Source organism: Gigantopelta aegis, chromosome 10 (genome assembly GCF_016097555.1).
Source record: "Gigantopelta aegis isolate Gae_Host chromosome 10, Gae_host_genome, whole genome shotgun sequence".
In the NCBI taxonomy this organism is placed as follows: Eukaryota; Metazoa; Mollusca; class Gastropoda; order Neomphalida; family Peltospiridae; genus Gigantopelta; species Gigantopelta aegis.
Window position 1 is genome coordinate 15,773,627 of NC_054708.1, and position 19,678 is coordinate 15,793,304.

At 36.4% G+C, this 19,678-nt stretch overlaps 1 protein-coding gene across 2 annotated transcripts in view; it reads right to left on the bottom strand.

Moving 5' to 3' along the window:
• LOC121384157 (protein crumbs homolog 1-like) overlaps nucleotides 1-10,678 on the bottom strand; it is a 56,015-nt gene extending 45,337 nt beyond the window's left edge. Inside the window, exon 1 of one of the 2 annotated variants that reach the window (XR_005959353.1) lies at nucleotides 9,865-10,678. Coding sequence is in view for 1 of the 2 variants with exons in the window: in XM_041514413.1 (XP_041370347.1) it covers nucleotides 9,865-9,919 (55 nt within the window). In the remaining variant the exon portion in view is untranslated. The remainder of the gene's footprint in view (nucleotides 1-9,864) is intronic. The other variant, XM_041514413.1, reaches the window with a different exon arrangement.
• Between the last annotated feature and the right edge of the window lie 9,000 nt (nucleotides 10,679-19,678).

Genomic DNA, 19,678 nt, shown 5'->3' on the forward strand with positions numbered 1-19,678 from the left:
ATTTATTCTCCACTTACAATGGGATGTGCACAGAATACAAATTATTAAACTCCATGAAATTTCTGTGATTTGTAGACATTTGAGGATGAGATTGAGGGGTGGGGGGTGGAGGAGGACCTGCCCCACAGTTCTGGAACACATCCTCAAATTCGGAAAAAGATTATAGATATTCTTTATAACAACACTTCGGCAAATGGTTAAGTAATGAACAATAGCATAGTTTAAATTAAATGCATACCAATGGATGATTGGATAACAATGACCATACAGTGCCAGCACGATGTTTGTTAGTCATTGCATAAAAAACTTTGGCTCTTTACATTGCTCAACAGCATATTCACTGAAGAGCAGAATCAAAGCAACCTCAAACAACCTACTTGCCCACCTGGGGCCTAATTCACTAAACTCTCGCAACTTTGCGATCTCGCAGTGCAATGCTAAAAGACTTGCAAAGAGGATGCTTTGTTGTCTGGCAGAGCCTAAGAGACCTTTGTGAATTAGGCCCCTGTGGTGTACAGGTGTGTAGGTCAAGTCTGAATGTGTAAATCACTGGCACAAGCTACTGTATATTATGTAATTAGTTTTGCATCTGATGTTTAAATATGCATGATCTATGGATCACTGGTCTGAAATAAAATGTATTATTATTAAATTATTGTTAACCAAATAATAAAATATGAACTGAACTTTAAGTTTGGAAATTGCTAACTAAATTTTTTTGTGGTGCTTAAATAATTGATTAAGGTTGATTAAAGTTTACTATATGTATAACATGCTAATTGATAACTGGTCTATTGTGGTGTTTAATATGGTATAACTATGGGACATTTTTTGCATGCTTCCATCAGAAAACTGTTAAAGCATGGCTGTCATGTGCACAAACTTTGACTTCACCAGAGTTCTGCCCATAACAGGGTTTAATATAGAGTATCTTATATTTTAAAGTTGCTAATTACAGAATGTGCTGGGATCCATATCTAAGCCAGATGAAATGACATAAAGAGTTTTTCATTCTACAGGTATGGTAAAGTACCAAACTTATGAATAATACCACTAAGCCCTCCAATCACTGTCAGACATCCATCCTGTCAGAAGCTGGCTTTGGTAGAAATCAATATAACACAAATAAGAAGATAGTTATACGCTGCAGGTTGCAGATGCATGGCTGTTAATATAAGAAGGAAAAAAATGCCCCATTTAATTGTCATCTTCAAAGTAATTCTTTACACTCTTCACTGATAAAATATCTTAAGAAGGAATAAACATTACCTAATTTCCACTACTGAAATATCAAAATTAATGTCTGTGCTATGGTATATGTGGAAGAGACTTTGTTGTTAATTGTTAGAAGTAGCTAGTAAAGAGGGAGTGTGTGTGTGTGTGTCTGTGTGTGCACGTGTGTGTGTGTGTGTGCATGTGTGTGTGTGCACGTGTGTGTGTGTGTGTGTGTGTGTGTGCACGTGTGTGTGTGTGTGTCTGTGTGTGCACGTGTGTGTGTGTGTGTGCATGTGTGTGTGTGCACGTGTGTGTGTGTGTGTGTGTGTGTGCACGTGTGTGTGTGTGTGTCTGTGTGTGCACGTGTGTGTGTGTGTGTGCATGTGTGTGTGTGCACGTGTGTGTGTGTGTGTGTGTGTGTGTGCACGTGTGTGTGTGTGTGTCTGTGTGTGCACGTGTGTGTGTGTGTGTGTGGGTGGGAGTCATCTATTAGCTTCTTTTTTTTTCTACCAAGGTAATCTGTGAATTTCTGTTTTGAACAAGCAACTAAGCTCTGTCTTGAACAGACAAGTATAAACTTGGAGTGTGTGTCTGTAAAAGATGGACATTATTAAAGGTTTAAACAAAACAAATTTTAACTTTAACTTAACCTTTAATGGATGTACTATCATGTAGGCTCCTATCAAATGGTTCATACTGCATGGGCAGCCCAGACATTGGTATTGCATGCCAATGAGAGCATCTTTGAAACTTAATTGAATATAAGCCTGAAAATAAATTATACCATCAGCCCTATATAAGCAGGAATCTAATTTCTTATCTGAAGATCTACTACTAGAAAACATGCTAATAAATGAGCACATTTCCCCCATGTGCAAATGGATTTAGAGAATTCACCATCAGTGTCACGTTAATGAAAAATATCCAATAGCATGACCCAAGGAGGTCCTCCAAGGTGAACTCTGGCTTGCAGACCACTGCTAATGGCCGCAAATCACAGTTAATTAAGTCGAATCCCAATTGGTCATTAACAGGAGAGATTCAAACTGGCCTGGGTAGAGATTCTACAGAAGATGATTGGCCATATTATGCTACAAGCCTGGACAGGAAATAGCGTCCTTTGATGTTTGGGAAATGGCCTAACAAGTATAATGTTTATTATTTGCTGAAGGCTGGTTTTAACACTTTGTGGACATGGTCGGATTATAATAACACAAATGACGACCATTAAGGCTTGTGGGTCTGCAGACAATGAGCCTTGGATCTGAAGACATGTCACTTCAAGCACAAGACAAGCTCCACAGGGAGTTCTCTCTCATTGTATGTAGTGAACACACACTGCCTCGTGTCTGTATCTCCAGCTCTGTATTTATCTTAGTGGTTATAGTCTTCACTACTTGAGGTGCAGTGGGTTGTAGGGTCAATCCCACTCAGTGGGGGCTTTCCTGTTTCAACTCAGGGCTCAACCTGTCCATTGCCAAATTAGTCAATTACTAATTTTTATATAAAGTGGCTACAACATTTAGTCTTTGGCTGATAAAAGTTTCCTTAAATTAACCAAAACAAATTAATTTTCAAGGAAATACTCTACATATCAGAAAATTAGATAAACCAAAATTTGTTCCAGTGAGAGTCCTGCAACTAATGATCAACAAATGATTAAAAGTCCATAGCAGATGACATACTGTTCTGTTTGTGAGAATGTTATTATAGAAGACCCTTTCATATTAAAAAATAATTGTGGTAGGAAAAGGGGGAAAGTTTAAAGTCACAGACCCTAGTTTCAACCTGTGAGAATGGACACTGAGTTTGGTTAATCTACAAACCTGTAAAACATTTCCAGGATAAAATTACAATAGAGTGATACATGTGTCTGTTATGTTGAAATTGGGAACTACCGTTATAAATAGACTAAAGCTCATTTCCATAAGTGTTACGTTTCAGAAATATATGCATTTAAAAAAAAATATATATATATATTTTTTGGTACATGTATTAGAAAACCCAGGATAACCAGAAACATTTAAAATTCAAATGTATGAAAAGGAATAATCTAAACAATAAAATTCAAGTAATGTTTGATTATTAAAAAAATGGCTCTAACAGTACAAGATATGTTATAGTGTTTAAAAATAGGGTCTGTCACTTTTAATGAGCCTATAAACTTGGTACCAAGACAGAAACTAATTAAATGAGTTGTATAGTAGGTGTTGACCCTTAGTGAGTGACACATCCATCGACATTGACTGACAGTTTGATCAAGATGATGATGATATTATCCTAACAAATTATCGTGATCTGCAGAGAATCTCTTAATGGCCTCTGACATGGTGAAAAGGTGGTGGAAATATTGATATGTTCTGCCTTCCATCAATCACAACGGTGTGAAGAACTTCATAAAGCCATTAATAAATAAATGTGATACTCACAGGGGCTTGGGATCCATCTGTTCTTCCCCCCACCCCCTCCCCCCGTGCTATGCTTTTGTGAATTTTAAAACAATTTTGTTTACTGTAACCCAAACAATTAATAATAATTTTTTAAATGACTTACTGTACTATTTTAACTAATCAAAAATTACCAAATGCTTGACATTGAATAGCCAATGATTGATGAATCAATGTGCTCTAGTGGTGTCATTAATACCTCAAAGTAGCTAATATAGGATAACAAGGATATACATTCAGTAGCTATTTGTCTTAAACTGCATGGATGACATGACCGAAGTTTAACTAACGGTAACATTTAACATGTTACTACAAAACAAGATATTTTTAGCATGCCTGTCCTGGACACAAATTCTGACCTTAAAATCTTGGAAATTAAGAACTACATTTAAAAAATATTTTAGCAGATTATAATAGAGAACTTCTGTTTGAAATTTCTCAAAGTACATGAAATGCAGTTTCAATTTCAACAGATTTCAAGCTCATAACCACCTATATCCATCCCATCATTGTATAAAAATGTACATGTATTTTGTAAAGAATTTCACTTTGGTTTGACATAAGAAGAAAAGTAAAAGTGTTTTGGAAATAACAAAAAAAGAAAGACTATTTTTGTGTTCAATTTACAAATCAATTGGCTCAGAAATAAATAACTTGTAGTAAATTCCATACCATAGTATATGACAAAATGTGTTCACTGTGGGACGGACTATAGTAAGAGCTCTTATGATTTGTTTTATTACAAACCCTCAAATTATTTTCTGCCCGAAAACCTAAATAATAGTCTATTATAGTTTAATAAAAATCAATAACAATTTTTTCATTTAAAATAAAATTTCAACCAGAATGAAATAAACATACATGTATAATGCAATTTATGTCTTACATCAAATTGATGCACAGGTTACATCCAATCAAGATCTTTTTTAACCTGCACATAACCCCAAGAAAAATCAAGATTAATTTTTATGGATTTAGAAAGAAATGTAAATTTATTTTAAAACAAAATGTGATGTAATCACTGGTCTAAATCAAACTGATGCACAAGTTGAAACCAATCAAGATTTTTTTTTGTCTCTCATAAAACCCCCATGACCAATCGAGATTTGTTTTTACAGATTTAAAATGTAAATTGGAAACCCTGGCTGAAAATACCAACTTTGATGTGCTGCACATGAATCACATTGCGCAATCAAACAAACACTGCGAGTGACAGGTCGATTTCCTGAAGATGTCACATCAAAGAACAAAGCTTTTTCCGCCGCGACGTCTTGCGAGATCAGGGTCTCCAACACAACAGTTATTAACCCATCTGTCTGTGCCGAGACCGTCACAATGCAATGAAATTATCCGACATCTGTCTTTGTTCTTTTGGCATTCTGTCTCCAAGATGCCTCGTTTAACCATGTTAAATGGTGTCTGTGTCTGCACAGAAATTCTTTCTCTCTAATAGACTGGTGCCAAAAAATTATCAGCACTAAAACAATTTGGATTTTTTTTTCGTCCTCGGAATGCTTTTAAAGCCCTCGTCTTTGTGATTTGAACACAGACACCAAGGTGCTTGTGTTTCTGTGGAATTATTCCGGAGCCTTCGAGGTGTGAAGAAATTATCGAATGCAAAAAGTTTCTAATTAGTTCCTTAGAAGCCGTTAATTATTTCTGTCAAGGAGACATTTTGTCTGCATGGAGTTTATTGAAAAATGACTCATTTTGAAAAAAAAGAAAAAGATTTTCAATTATTCAAGATTTGTTTTTTCTTGTAACGAAATGCCAGCTGGATTGGCAAACCACACAAAGTTCATGAGTCATTCAGGTTTTATCACAGTGACATTTCTTTATTGTGCAAAACAGGGGAAACAATTGGTTGTAGAGTATTGCTCAAGGTTTTGCCAAATGCATGCTGCTAAAGGTATATTGACAGACTTCATAACCCCACCCCACCCTGGATTAAACACTCCAACAAAACACACCTGGACAACCTCACTAGAAAAAAATAAATAAAAAATCTCATCATGGCAGAAAAACTTAGACACATTCCTCTATTTGTAAAAAAATCTCTATGCTGATGGTTTAAATAAAATGAAAATAAATTAATTCATTAACAATTAAAATCTTCTTTTTAACAAATTAAGGTGGGTTTTTTTAATGATACCACTAGAGCACATTGATCTACTAATCATCAACTATTGGCTGTCAAACATTTGGTAATTTTGACATATAGTCTTAGAGACGAAATCCGATACATTTTTCCATAATAATAGCAATTTTTATGTATACCAGCCCACAAACAGAATAGCACATACCATGGCCTTTTATATACAAGTTGTTATGCACTGGCTGGAATGAAAAATAGCCGAATGGGTCCACCAACAGGAATTAATCCCAGACTGACCATGCATTAAGAGAGTACTTTACCAGCGGGCTATGTCTCACCCTCCTTTTTTTTTTTAAAGAGATATCAATTGTGTAATATTCCTGCGATCAAGACAACAACACATTGCATCTCAGGTGAGCATGTTACACCTGTATTATATCCCACACAGCATTTTGAACAGAAAGCAAATTAATAAAGATCCTGTCAAAGATAAGAACAATTCCTGTCAGACTGTGTCTGAGAACTCACATAATCTTGGGCTGATCCCAAACAAAAACAATCCCTGAAAACAACAAATATACTCCCCACAAAAAAAAAAAAAGAAATGTTTTATTTAACAATGCACTCAACACATTGTATTTATGGTTATATGGCGTCAGACATATGGTTAAAGACCACACAGATATTGAGAGAGGAAACCTGCTGTCGCCACTTCATGGGCTACTCTTTTCGATTAGCAGCAAGGGATCTTTTATATACCAGTTGTGGTGCACTGGCTGGAATGAAAAATAGCCCAATGGGCCCACTGACAGGGATCGATCCCACACCGAGCAAGCACTTTACCACTGGGCCACGTCTCGCCCCTCCCCACAAAAAAATTAAGCAGGTTATTAAACTTATTTTCATAAACCATCTTTCCAACTGTATGTCGACTTATTTGAACAATACCAATAATATGATACACACATGGCTATTCTATCTCACTTGATTTGACTTTAATCTTTTAACATGCTCCTATACCACAGAGGTTTCAAGCATGTCTATCCCGGGGTCCGTCTCTGGAGGCCAGGGGCCGGCTTCAGGACAAAAAATGTATGGGACAATTTTGAGGTTTAAACCAAAATACAATAGGGGAATTTAAGTATTTTGTTTGCGCAATTTGAAATTAATAATAATATAAAATCCAAATAAAAATAAATTAATAACATTTTTGCCGCTTAATTTAAGAGCAGACAGCCAAAAAGAAAATTTCTATCTCACAGTAAACAGTAATAATAATTTTTTGACCAATTTTTTATGGATTACAGGATAAAGATAATAACTAGTTAATGACATAGGTCATCACCTAAATCTTGTTCAGGCTAACCAGTAACTTCTGTTCAGCAAGCTTCATAAAATGTTTTATTCTTATGTCATGTTATTAACTAGTTATTCTTTATACACACCCATTGGTGAGAACAACATGTCATATTTTTGGCATTATATATTGATCTCGTCACATTAGCTGCACCACGATGATAACCCAGATTCCACAGCCATACTATCCACTGTAATAAGCATAACCAAAACTGATTGCTCTGTAAGATACAAGTTAAATTGAGACTGATTGAAACTGATTAATTCCCCTTTATTTTTCGGCAGGCCGTTCAAAAAGCACCCAAATTCCTTCATTAAAAGTGGGCAATCTCTCTCTTTGGCTTAATCCTACCAAACCCCACCCCCACCCCACCCACTACCGACCCCACCCGCTACCGACCCCGGTCGGGCTGCTTGTGCTCTCTTGCACCTGCCAGTGAGGACTGTTCTCTCTCCCACCCACCCCAACCCTTTTTCTGTCCTGGACATGATCCAGCCAAGGCCGGCATCTGCACCCATGACAGCCGTGCACTACAACAGCTTGTTCTGAATGTGCACATAAAACCCTCTGACCAGACCGGACTGATTAATTTGTGACATAGCCTGTTTAAATTATAAATTAACTGCAAGCACAGGTGCTGAATTTACAAAAGATAATCATCTCACATTTACTGTAAACAACTAAACACTTGCATTTATTACAAATTATTAAATATTCCTACTGTTTAGGAAAGTTACACTAAGGTAAAGAAGGAAATTTTTTATTTAACGATGCACTCAACACATTTTATTTCAGACATATGGTTAAGGACCATACAGATATTGAGGGAGAAACCCACTGTCACCACTTCATGGGCTACTCTTTTCGATTAGCAGCAAGGGATCTTTTATATGCACCATCCCACAGACAGAATCATACATACCATGGTCTTTGTTACACCAGTTGTGGAGCACTGAATGGAACGAGAAATAGCCCAATGAGGCCACCGATGGGGATCGATCCTAGACCGACTGTGCATCAAGCAAACACTATACCACTGGGCTACGTCCCACCCCTACTGTTTAGGAAAGTTACACCAAGGTAAGGAATAATACCTTTATTAAATTTGACGCACTGTCTTATATATTTAGTATAAACAACTGGTTTTATGCTGTTGTTTTGCTTTGTTATTTTTCTCTTGGAAAGCACAACGGCTGTGAAATGAGCTGAATATATTGTTAGGCACAATGGTTATCGATAGTGTAGGTAATTAATTATTTCACAAACCTAATACATGCACATGTATATTCTGTACTGGAATAACTGTTACCTCCAGTCTGTCATACACTAACAGCTGTTACAGCATTTATTCATAAATCAGTAGTTTCACCAGTATGGTTTCTTTTCTTATTTAAATTATATGTTTTGTATTACTAACTCTAAACATCAGTATTTTCTCTAACATATTTGCTTTAGTTTTATTTATATTACAGAAGAAGAAGGAATATTTTATTTAATGTCACACTTAACACATTTTATTTACAGTTATATGGCTTCAGACATATTGTTAAGGACCACACAGATAATGAGAGGAAACCCGCTGTCGTCACACAATGGGCTACTCTTTCTAATTAGCAGCAAGGGATCTTTTATATGCACCATCCCACAGACAGGGTAGCCGGCTGCGCATCAAGCGAGCGTTTCACCACTAGGCTATGTCCAGCACCTCATATTACAAGTTTTTTTTAAACAAGTCTGGCCATACAATAATATGGTAAAGAAAAAAACATAAGGGTAAACACTTGGTATCAAGTATTGCAGACCAAATTTCAGTTACTATTAGTGTTGTAATGTTTGTATATAGTACAAAGATGTACATGTAATGTGGGATTGAAACAATGTGTCCTAATGTAGCAAGGGATCTTTTATATGCACCATCCCACAGACAGGATAACACATACCACAGTTTTTGATTTACTAGTCGTGGTGTACTAGCTGGAAAGAAAAATAGCCCAATGAGCCCACCGACGGGGATCAATTTCAAACCAACCGTGCATCAAGCGAGCGCTTTACCACTGGGCTATGTCCCGCACTGTGGGATTGATGGTCAGTAATATAATTTGAATGGCAGTAACAGTTCATTTCATTATAGATGAGGCAGCCCATGGGAACAATACTTGGAGTAGGGGGAGGGCACAATCTCTACTGGAGAGGTGCAGACCTCTAGTGGGGGAACAAGCCATATTTTTAATCTTTATTTATTTTTAGAGCTGGAACAAAGAACATACATTTTCATTTCAAGGACTGATGTGGTTGCAGTCACACTTTTCTCTAAGTGTTGATGTGATCCCTTGTTTTTTCCCATCCAATGTACAATGAATTCTGTCATGGCTATTTCAGACAATGGTTAAACGAGCATCATGTCTGTGGGATGATACCGGCCTCAGTGGTGTTGTGGTTAAGGACAAATCACCTCAAATCGCCATGAAAGTCAAACTTGATCTGTAGCAGTATATAATAAAGCCACATGTATCCACAAAATTTCAGCTCAATATCTTGAGGCATTGCGAACAAATATTTTCTGAAAAACTATATGTGAAACAGGTGGACAGACAGACAGACAGACAGACAGACAGACAGACAGACAGACAGAAGGATGGGGATGAAACCGACAGTCCTCTCCAGTTGGACCGGTAGGGAACTAATGACCAACCAAGCATTACAGGTCTAGTTTACACGTTATATGAGAAACGCCATTTATAAATATTTACCTCTGAGAAGAAGACATGTCACCATTATAATCAGCCACCTGAATCCAAATGCCATCTTCTGATTGGTCTGTTCATCTTCATCCGTCCGACAGTGTGTCTGTCATTGCCAGCAAATCACCAATATCACTCAAAGAAATCCACAAAAACACAGAAATGTTTTGTTGCTGGTTTTTTGTTTTTTTACATCCAGCTAATTTGAATACCACACCATCTGTCAATGTCTGCTCCAGTTCTTAACCATACCATGTAGAAGCTTGTGATTCCATTAATAATACCTGTGTATCAAAGTTTATATAAAGCATATCTTGATATACATATGTCACAGATATACTTGACATATATATGTATACTCTGTATGATTACGCTGTCCATCACAAACAGTCGGTGTTTGCAAGCCAGTCCTGTTGAGCTTTCCCTGTCTGTTCTATCATCACAACATGGTTAATAATTGAAGTAACCAATAAACACGTAGCAGGTGAGTTGAATTAATTGGCTATATCAAACTATCAAAGAGAATTTCCATACACAAACTGACCTGTAACATATAATGTTACCTAGAAAAAAGCACAGTAATTAAACAAAAAATTAAAGTTTTTTTAACTGTTCAATATACAAAGTTTTTAGCTAACAATTTTGTCAGTACAAATAACCTATTCAGAATGAGTATGTTTTCACGTTCACACAAATGTACATTCTGTTGTTTAAAGTTTGAATGTAGTAAAAAATGTCAGCAAACTAGTCTTGAAATTCCAACACTGGATACAATAAGGAAGTCTTTTTCAACTAATCCATACATGTGACAGTCACAAATGCTGTCTGTCTGTCTGTCTGTTAATCCATCTTACCAGGCTGTTCAGTAGGAATCCATTGGATCACGTCTTCTCGTTTATCAATATTTCACGTTGTAGCAGCTGTGGATTTGTGTGACAAACTCGTCAGTGAAAACAGATGTTTCATTCATCAGAATGTTATTACTAATATAGGTGATGTTTACTGAGTGTCCACGTGTTACACCATAACCAATCACAGTTTATGTTAATAGTGATGTCACAAATCATTTAAAAGTAAGGTTTTTAAAAATTGACTGTTTTTGATTATCATTCATTAAAAAAGCAAAACTTCGTGATCACTTTTTAGACAATTTTACATATTAATAATGATTTTTCTTAAATAACAAATTCATGATACAATACTTTGGAATATAAAAGCCATGAAGAATTCTAACCTGTTATTGTCCATTAATTATTGAAATACATATAAATAATATTATATTTTAAAAAGAATGTATGGTATACATTTACATAATTGCATATTGACACTATAAATACACAATAAAAATTAAAAAAGATATCAGTAATAAAAAGAATGCACCCTAAAAAGGTTAAGTGTTAAAAAGTCACAGCTGAAACATTAAACAATTGATGGTAATTCTTCTAACATTCAGTCAGGTTTAGAAACCATTGAAATGTAACCACACTTCATCATGAACTAAAATATCAACTACTGGGAAATAAGCGTTTTTCAAGTTAAAACAATTGCCATTCACATAAGCAAGCTTCAAACAATTAGTTTCTTTAAAAAATGTGTAATTTAATTAAAATCCAGTAAAGTTTCTTTTTGTCCACAATGTCAAACACAGATACGATAGTTTAAAAAAAACTTCTTATTATTTTTTTTTAATTTTAAGCTAATACAAATTAGTGCAAATCACAGCACTGATAATAAAACACATTTTAAAAAAAATCCAGTCACTTTTCTTAAATCCTTCAATAAAGTATAAAGTCACACGAAGACATAAAGCACCAATATAACACCCCCACAACAGTACACTAATTGACCTTCATCACACAACACAATCGTAAAACTGTCTCAGTCACAGATTCTGAGCTCCCTGCATCCTTTCACCTCAACTCCTTTGAATTGACTCGCTGGTCTGTTTCCTAGAGGCAGCTCTGTGAGCCTGACTCACTGCGCGCGACACACGTCTTAGACCGCGTCGCACGTCTCAGATCGAGTCCACGTTAAGAAGGTCGTCACAGCTCGCTCTTCATCCCTTTATTCAGACGGTGAGCCGTGTCCAATAAGGTGCGATTAGACGGTCGCTGATTAAACGGGTCTCAGGCGACACGACAATCAGCTGTTAGTAATCTTTGGAAGGCTGTGCAGGATTTTAAAAAAAAAATATATTTTTGTGTGTGTTATTGATAGAAGGATGAACACAGTGGGTCTGAAGTCTTCAGGGAGGTGGGAGTTTTCAGGAGAACAAAGGAATTTGTTAGAAATTAGCTATGCAAGACTACAAATCTGTCATATTAAAAATGTTTACAAAGATTTATTTAAAAAAAAAAAAATAGTTTCTGATTTTACATAAAATTAAATGTATTATTTTTATAATTTGTTGTTTAAAAATAAATTGAATATATCATCTCTACCAATATCTTTTACAATGTTGATGAAATATAAAAAGGTTGACCTACCAAAACAAAGTAATAAGTTTGTTTTGTTTAACAACACCATTAGAGCACTTTGAATTATTACTGATTGGCTATTGGATGTCAAACATTTGATAATTAGCAGCAAGGGATCTTTTAAATGCACTTTTCCACAGACAGAACAGCACATACAATATATATGTTTTTAAAAGAAAAAAGACATATTTTATTTAACGATGCACTCTACACATTTTATTTACGGTTATATGGTGTCAGACATATGGTTAAGGACCACATAGATATTGAGAGAGGAAACCTGCTGTCACCACTTCATGGGCTACTCTTTCCGATTAGCAGCAAGGAATCTTTTATATGCACCATCCCACAGACAGGGTAGTACATACCACAGCCTTTTGATATATCAGTCATGGTGCACTGGCTGGAACAAGAAATACCCCAATGGGCCCACTGACAGGGATCGATCCCACACTGACCATGCATCAAGTGAACACTGTATCACTGGACTAAATCCTGCCCCATATATGTATGTCTTTGATATACCAGCCATGGTGCACTGGATGGGAATAACAAAACAAATGCAACTGGCAGTGAGGGTATGGTAGTTGGGCTATTTGGCTTAAATCAGCCCTAAGTTCAGCCAGCAAACGTTTCACTAACATTCGCGAACTATTTGATTGGTTCCCGACGTGGCCATTAGGTTTAACATGAGGCATCTAAACCAGTCTAGCAGGGGCGGGACATAGCCCAGTGGTAAAGCGGTCGGTCTAGGATCGATCCCCGTCGGTGGCCCCATTGGGCTATTTCTTGTTCCAGCCAGTGCTCCACAACTGGTGTAACAAAGGCTGTGGTATGTACTATCCTGTCTGTGGGATGGTGCATATAAAAGATCCCTTGCTGCTAATCGAAAAGAGTAGCCAATGAAGTGGTGACAGCGGGTTTCCTCTCTCTATATATGTGTGGTCCTTAACCATATGTCTGATGCCATATAACTGTAAATAAAATGTGTTGAGTGCATCATTAAATAAAACAGTTCCTTCCTTCCTTCCTTCCTTGATATACCAGCCATGGTGCACTGGATGTGAATAACAAAACAAATGCAACTGGCAGTGATGGTATGGTAGTTAAATTGGGTCATCTGGCTTAAGTTAGCCCTAAGTTCAGCCAGCAAATGTTTCGCTAACATTCGTGAAAACTATTTGATTGGTTCCCAACATGGCCAGTTGGTTTACCGTGAAGCATCTGAACCAGTCTAGCAGACATTTATTCGCTTGGTCTGGTTGAACATAGCCCTAATACTAGTAATAGGTCAGCCCTAATACTAGTAATAGGTCAGCCCTAATACTAGTAATAGGTCAGCCCTAATACTAGTAATAGGTCACTGCCTTCACTCCAAGAGGGAGTGAACATTAATTTCCTTGGGCAGGTATAATCCCTCTTTCTCAGTAATCACCACCTCCTATCTTAAAGTTTGTTTTGTGTAACGACACCACTAGAGCACATTGGTTTATTAATCATCGGCTATTGGATGTCAAACATTTGGTAATTCTGACATGTTGTTTTACAGAGACAACCGACTATATTTTTCCATCAGTAGCAAGGGATCTTTTATATGCACCATCCCACAGACAAGATAGCACATACCATGGCCTTTGATATATCAATCATGGTGGTATACAAGACAGAAGACAGTGGGTTAGTGGTTAGTGAGAGAGAAGCTGATGTAGTGATCTCACACCTATCCAGAGAGTTGTTGGGTTGGAGCCGGTACTGGGATACGAACCCAGAACCTTATAGCTACATGAATAAGTGTGATGGCTTAACCACACCACAGAGGCTGACAAAACATTTATGTTTTCAATTTAAAGAAAACAATTTTTATTCACAAAATTTGACTATGATAGATCTGTACTGTTTTGCCTAAATAATATCTAACAAATTTCTTTGGTCTCTTTAAAAAAAAACCCCACCTCCCCCAAATCTTTAGACCCATGCACTTTTGTCATCCTTTCAACAGGGAGCCGGTACCGGGATGTGAACCCAGTAACTATCAACCTTAAGTTCAATGGCTTAACCACTACACCACCAAGGCCAATACCCACTCTCTACTCAGGACTAGCAAAAAAATTCAGCAAATGATCTATTAAACTTCAAAAATGGCAGAAACCCAGTTACTTTCTAACAAAATATCAATTATTACATGAAATTATTTTGCCAAATTAAAATAAAATTTGCCAATTGTTTTTTCAAACTTATTTTTGTGCTTATATCCAGTTAAGGTTCAAGCACACACCTCAGCTATCTGGGCTGTCTGTCCAGGACAGTGGGTTAGTGGTGAGTTGGTTAGTGGTTACTGAGAGAAAAGAGGATGTAGTGGCCTTACACCTACCCACTGCATGAGCCCTTAAGAACTTGCTCTGGGTTGGAGTCGGTACTGGGCTGCGAACTCTGTACCTACCAGCCTGTAGTCCAATGGCTTAACCATTGTGCCACCAAGGCTGGTACCGAGTGCCAGAGCTGGCCTCAGACCACAATTAATTTCGCTATATGTTTCTATATAGCCTCAGTGGCTATAACATTTTTATTAATATCAGCAGGCCTGTGATGTTTTGTATGTACCTTTGCCTGCATGGGGGACACATACTCTGAAAAGGACAACCCCTGTTGTCCAGCTCTTTCTCCCAGCATATTGGTTTAAACAGACACACCCTCTAAACCAGGCCGGAGTACACCCATTTTACACAAAAAGCACTACTTTTGCATGGGCCGGAATTACCACAAACAAGTCTTCAATGTCAACAAGTTACACATGTTTACAAACTACATGCTATCCCCTGTCACTTCAGTCAAACAGTTGCCACTTCATAGCTGTCTGCCATGAAATAATCACAGTCAAACAGCAGACTACTTGCGCGGTGAAACTTCCGGATTTTGGACAACCAAATGGGAAGATAACTGTAATCTGAGGCCTATCAGTCCATTTTTTCCCCTAAAAACTGGCCCACACTAATGCATTCCAATGATATACATATTAAAGCAATGCTCAGTAAGTATCGGTATGTCACCTTTAAACTGAGAGTACACAGAGGCTGTGTTAAAACACCTACCACAGTGCCTTGCCATGGCCAATTTTAGCAATGGAAACTTGAGGGACACCAACTTCAAAATGTAATAACTTTATAAAATTTTGGAATTTCTTCATACAATGAGCAGCTATTTTTTCTACTACATATGTTCTATCTGCACAGTGTTGTCTTGGAAAGATTTTGAAATATTTAAAGGAAAAAACATCAATCATTAGATTTTACTTCATTTTTAATGAAATATTAAACTTAAATTAAATTTTTGAAAAAAAAAAAATCTAAAACTGTAAAATTTTGCATTTTAGATATGATAAGTGGAGGCTTAGTAAAGATACGGTGACTGAATTCATGATACATTATTAGAAATGTGTCAGAGGGATGGTGAAAGTCACAAAATTGGGGCCATTTGCAACAAATGTTTACACACTAATTTCAGGGAAAATTAGACATGATAAGCCTCATATTCAATTTTGACCTGCTGTATTTACTTAATCTACTTCATTTACTGTATTAGACATGTAGCCACTTTGTAAAAGGCAAAACAGTCCATATAAATGCATATTAATATGAATATGCCCTACAGATATTACTTAGGTATACACCATAATATGTTTTTTGTTGACGACAACTTTGAAAATGAAGATTTTGTCACAAAATGCTGATATAAATCCTACCAAGAGGTACTTGCACCATATTTTTCAGTTTCCAGTGATAACTGTTAACAAGTGTAGTCATGTGCCAGTGTCTGGGATACCTCAGTGTAGTATTTTTTGATTGGAAGGATGTTTGTAGTAATGACCACTGAATATGCATTATGGATTATTCTGCCATATGTATTACAAGCCAAATGTTAACCTTTTTGGCACATTTTCTGCAATAAACTTGACAAGTATACCAGCATCTGATTACTGAACACAATAAATACATTCAGACAGCATAGAATATTAGCCTATTAGATTTTCTAAGGATAAAAGACCATTTTTGAAAAATGACTGAAGTGTGTAATTTACATAAATGTAGGTGAAATGTATTATTAGAGTACTTAATCTTGTTAAAAACTGTATACTATTTATTTAAAGTGTTTAATTACATTTAGTAGTGATATATTCATTATATTTAGATCTTCTGTCCAATTGCAATAATTGAGAAACTCATTAAAATTCAATATGTAAAAAAATTAAAATCTCAATATTGACTAACAAAATCCAACTTTTGCTCTTTTTTACCAAATTATTAGCTCAAAACTGTTAAAAAATATTGCAACAACCTGTAGTAACATCAGAGGTCATTTTATGCTATTTTGGAGGATATTGAAATTTAAAAGTTGAAAATTTTAATTTTAATTTTTAATAAATTAAAAAAAAAAGTGTTTTAATTTAATAAAATATTTAGAAAATAAATAAATTAGTTTTCATATTCCTTGTGGTATGCACAATCAGTCTGTGTAATTTCACCTCTCTGGTTATAATAATTTCATCAGAATCAAGCATTTAACCGGTGTAATGTGTGAACTATATCAGGCCTCAGACCACAATTAATTTCGCTATATGTTTCTATATAGCCTCAGTGGCTATAACATTTTTATTAATATCAGCAGGCCTGTGATGTTTTGTATGTACCTTTGCCTGCATGGGGGACACATACCCTGAAAAGGACAACCCCTGTTGTCCAGCTCTTTCTCCCAGCATATTGGTTTAAACAGACACACCCTCTAAACCAGGCCGGAGTACACCCATTTTACACAAAAAGCACTACTTTTGCATGGGCCGGAATTACCACAAACAAGTCTTCAATGTCAACAAGTTACACATGTTTACAAACTACATGCTATCCCCTGTCACTTCAGTCAAACAGTTGCCACTTCATAGCTGTCTGCCATGAAATAATCACAGTCAAACAGCAGACTACTTGCGCGGTGAAACTTCCGGATTTTGGACAACCAAATGGGAAGATAACTGTAATCTGAGGCCAGCTAGCCCTGCTCCACCACTTCTTTACAGAACACTGAATCTGTGGCTGGCTGGAAGAGAAAGCAGATGGGATGTATTGATAACTCACAGTTCTCTTCTGAATTCAGTCTACACAATGCATACAGCCTGAATTCTGTCTATACAATGCATACAGCGTGAATTTGATGAGATCTGTGTTGGAACAGCTGGGAGTGTTAAATAAACGCGCAAAGACATCAGCGAGCACACAATACAAAAATCAATGTGGTCTGTGATTAACACTGTGTTTATCACATGGTACAGTCATAAACTGTACAACAAAATCATACCTAACACTGACATAACACTGTGTTTATTGCATGGTACAGCCATAAACTGTACAACAAAATCATATCTAACACTGACATAACACTGTATTTATCGCATGGTACAGCCATAAACTGTACAACAAAATCATATCTAACAGTGACATAACACTGTATTTATCGCATGGTACAGCCATAAACTGTACAACAAAATCATATCTAACACTGACATAACACTGTGTATCACATGGTAGTCATACACTGTACAACAAAATCATATCTAACAGTGACATAACACTGTGTTTATCGCATGGTACAGCCATAAATTGTATAACAAAATCATATCTAACACTGACATAACACTGTGTATCACATGGTAGTCATACACTGTACAACAAAATCATATCTAACAGTGACATAACACTGTGTTTATCGCATGGTACAGCCATAAATTGTATAACAAAATCATATATAACACTGACATAACACTGTGTATCACATGGTAGTCATACACTGTACAACAAAATCATATCCAACACTGACATAATACTGTATTTATCGCATGGTACAGCCATAAACTGTACAACAAAATCATATCTAACAGTGACATAACACTGTATTTATCGCATGGTACAGCCATAAACTGTACAACAAAATCATATCTAACACTGACATAACACTGTATTTATCGCATGGTACAGCCATAAACTGTACAACAAAATCATATCTAACACTGACATAACACTGTATATCGCATGGTAGTCATACACTGTATAACAAAATCATATCCAACACTGACATAACACTGTGTTTATCACATGATAGTCATAAACTGCACAACAAAATCAAATCTTTTCAACACTGACATGATCGTTATGTAGCTCTTATAAAATTTAATGACACCACTAGAGCACACTGATTTATTAATCATCAGCTCCAGGAAAACAATTAAAGTTTGTTTTGTTTAATAAAGTGCTAGAGCACATTGATTTATTGATACATTAATTTCTATTGGATGTCAAACATTTGATAATTTTGACATAGTCTTAGAGAGGAAACCCGCAACATTTTTCCATTAGTGGCAAGGGTTCTTTTATATGATCCATCCCATAGACAGGATAGCACATACCATGGCCTTTGATATACCAGTCATGGTGAACTGGTTAGAATGAGAAATAGCTCAATAGTTCCACTGACAGGGATTGATCCCAGTCCAACTGCACATCAGGAGAGCCCTTTACCACTGGGCTATATGTCCCGCCTTATCTACTGGATGTCAAACATATAAGACTCTGGTTGAGACCAACAGTACATAAAGTTTGTTTTGTTTAACAACACCACTAGAGCACATTGATCTATTAATCATCAGCTATTGAATGTGAAACATTTGGCAAGTCTGACACACAGTCTTAAGAGGAAACCTGCTACATTTTTCCATCAACAGCAAGGAATCTTTTATATGCACTTTCCACAGACGCTAGATAGGCATAGTTTACATTGTGCTGGGGTATCTTTATACAATTACCGGTAACATTCTCCTTTACTTTTATACTACTGAGATACAAAAGAAAGAAAGAAATGTTTTATATAACGATGCACTCAATACATTTTATTTTCAGTTATATGGCATCAGACATGATTAAGGACCACAAAGATTGAGAGGAAACCTGCTGTCGTCACTTCGTGGGCTATTCTTTTCGATTAGCAGCAAGGGATCTTTTATATGCACCATCCCATAGACAGGATAGCACATACCACAGCCTTTGATATACCAGTTGTGGTGCACTGGCTGGAGTGAGAAATAACCCAATGGGCCCACTGACGGGGATCGATCCCAAACTGACCACGCATCAAGCGAGCACTTTACCACTGGGCCCTTTTTTAAGACACCCACCACTAAACCAAACAACAAATCACTTTTTGTTATCAATGTAATTTCTTCTTTTTTTAACAGTGGAATAAAACACACTGTATCACCATGACAAATTATTTAAAACTCTCAACACTGTTTAAATAGCAATAATTCA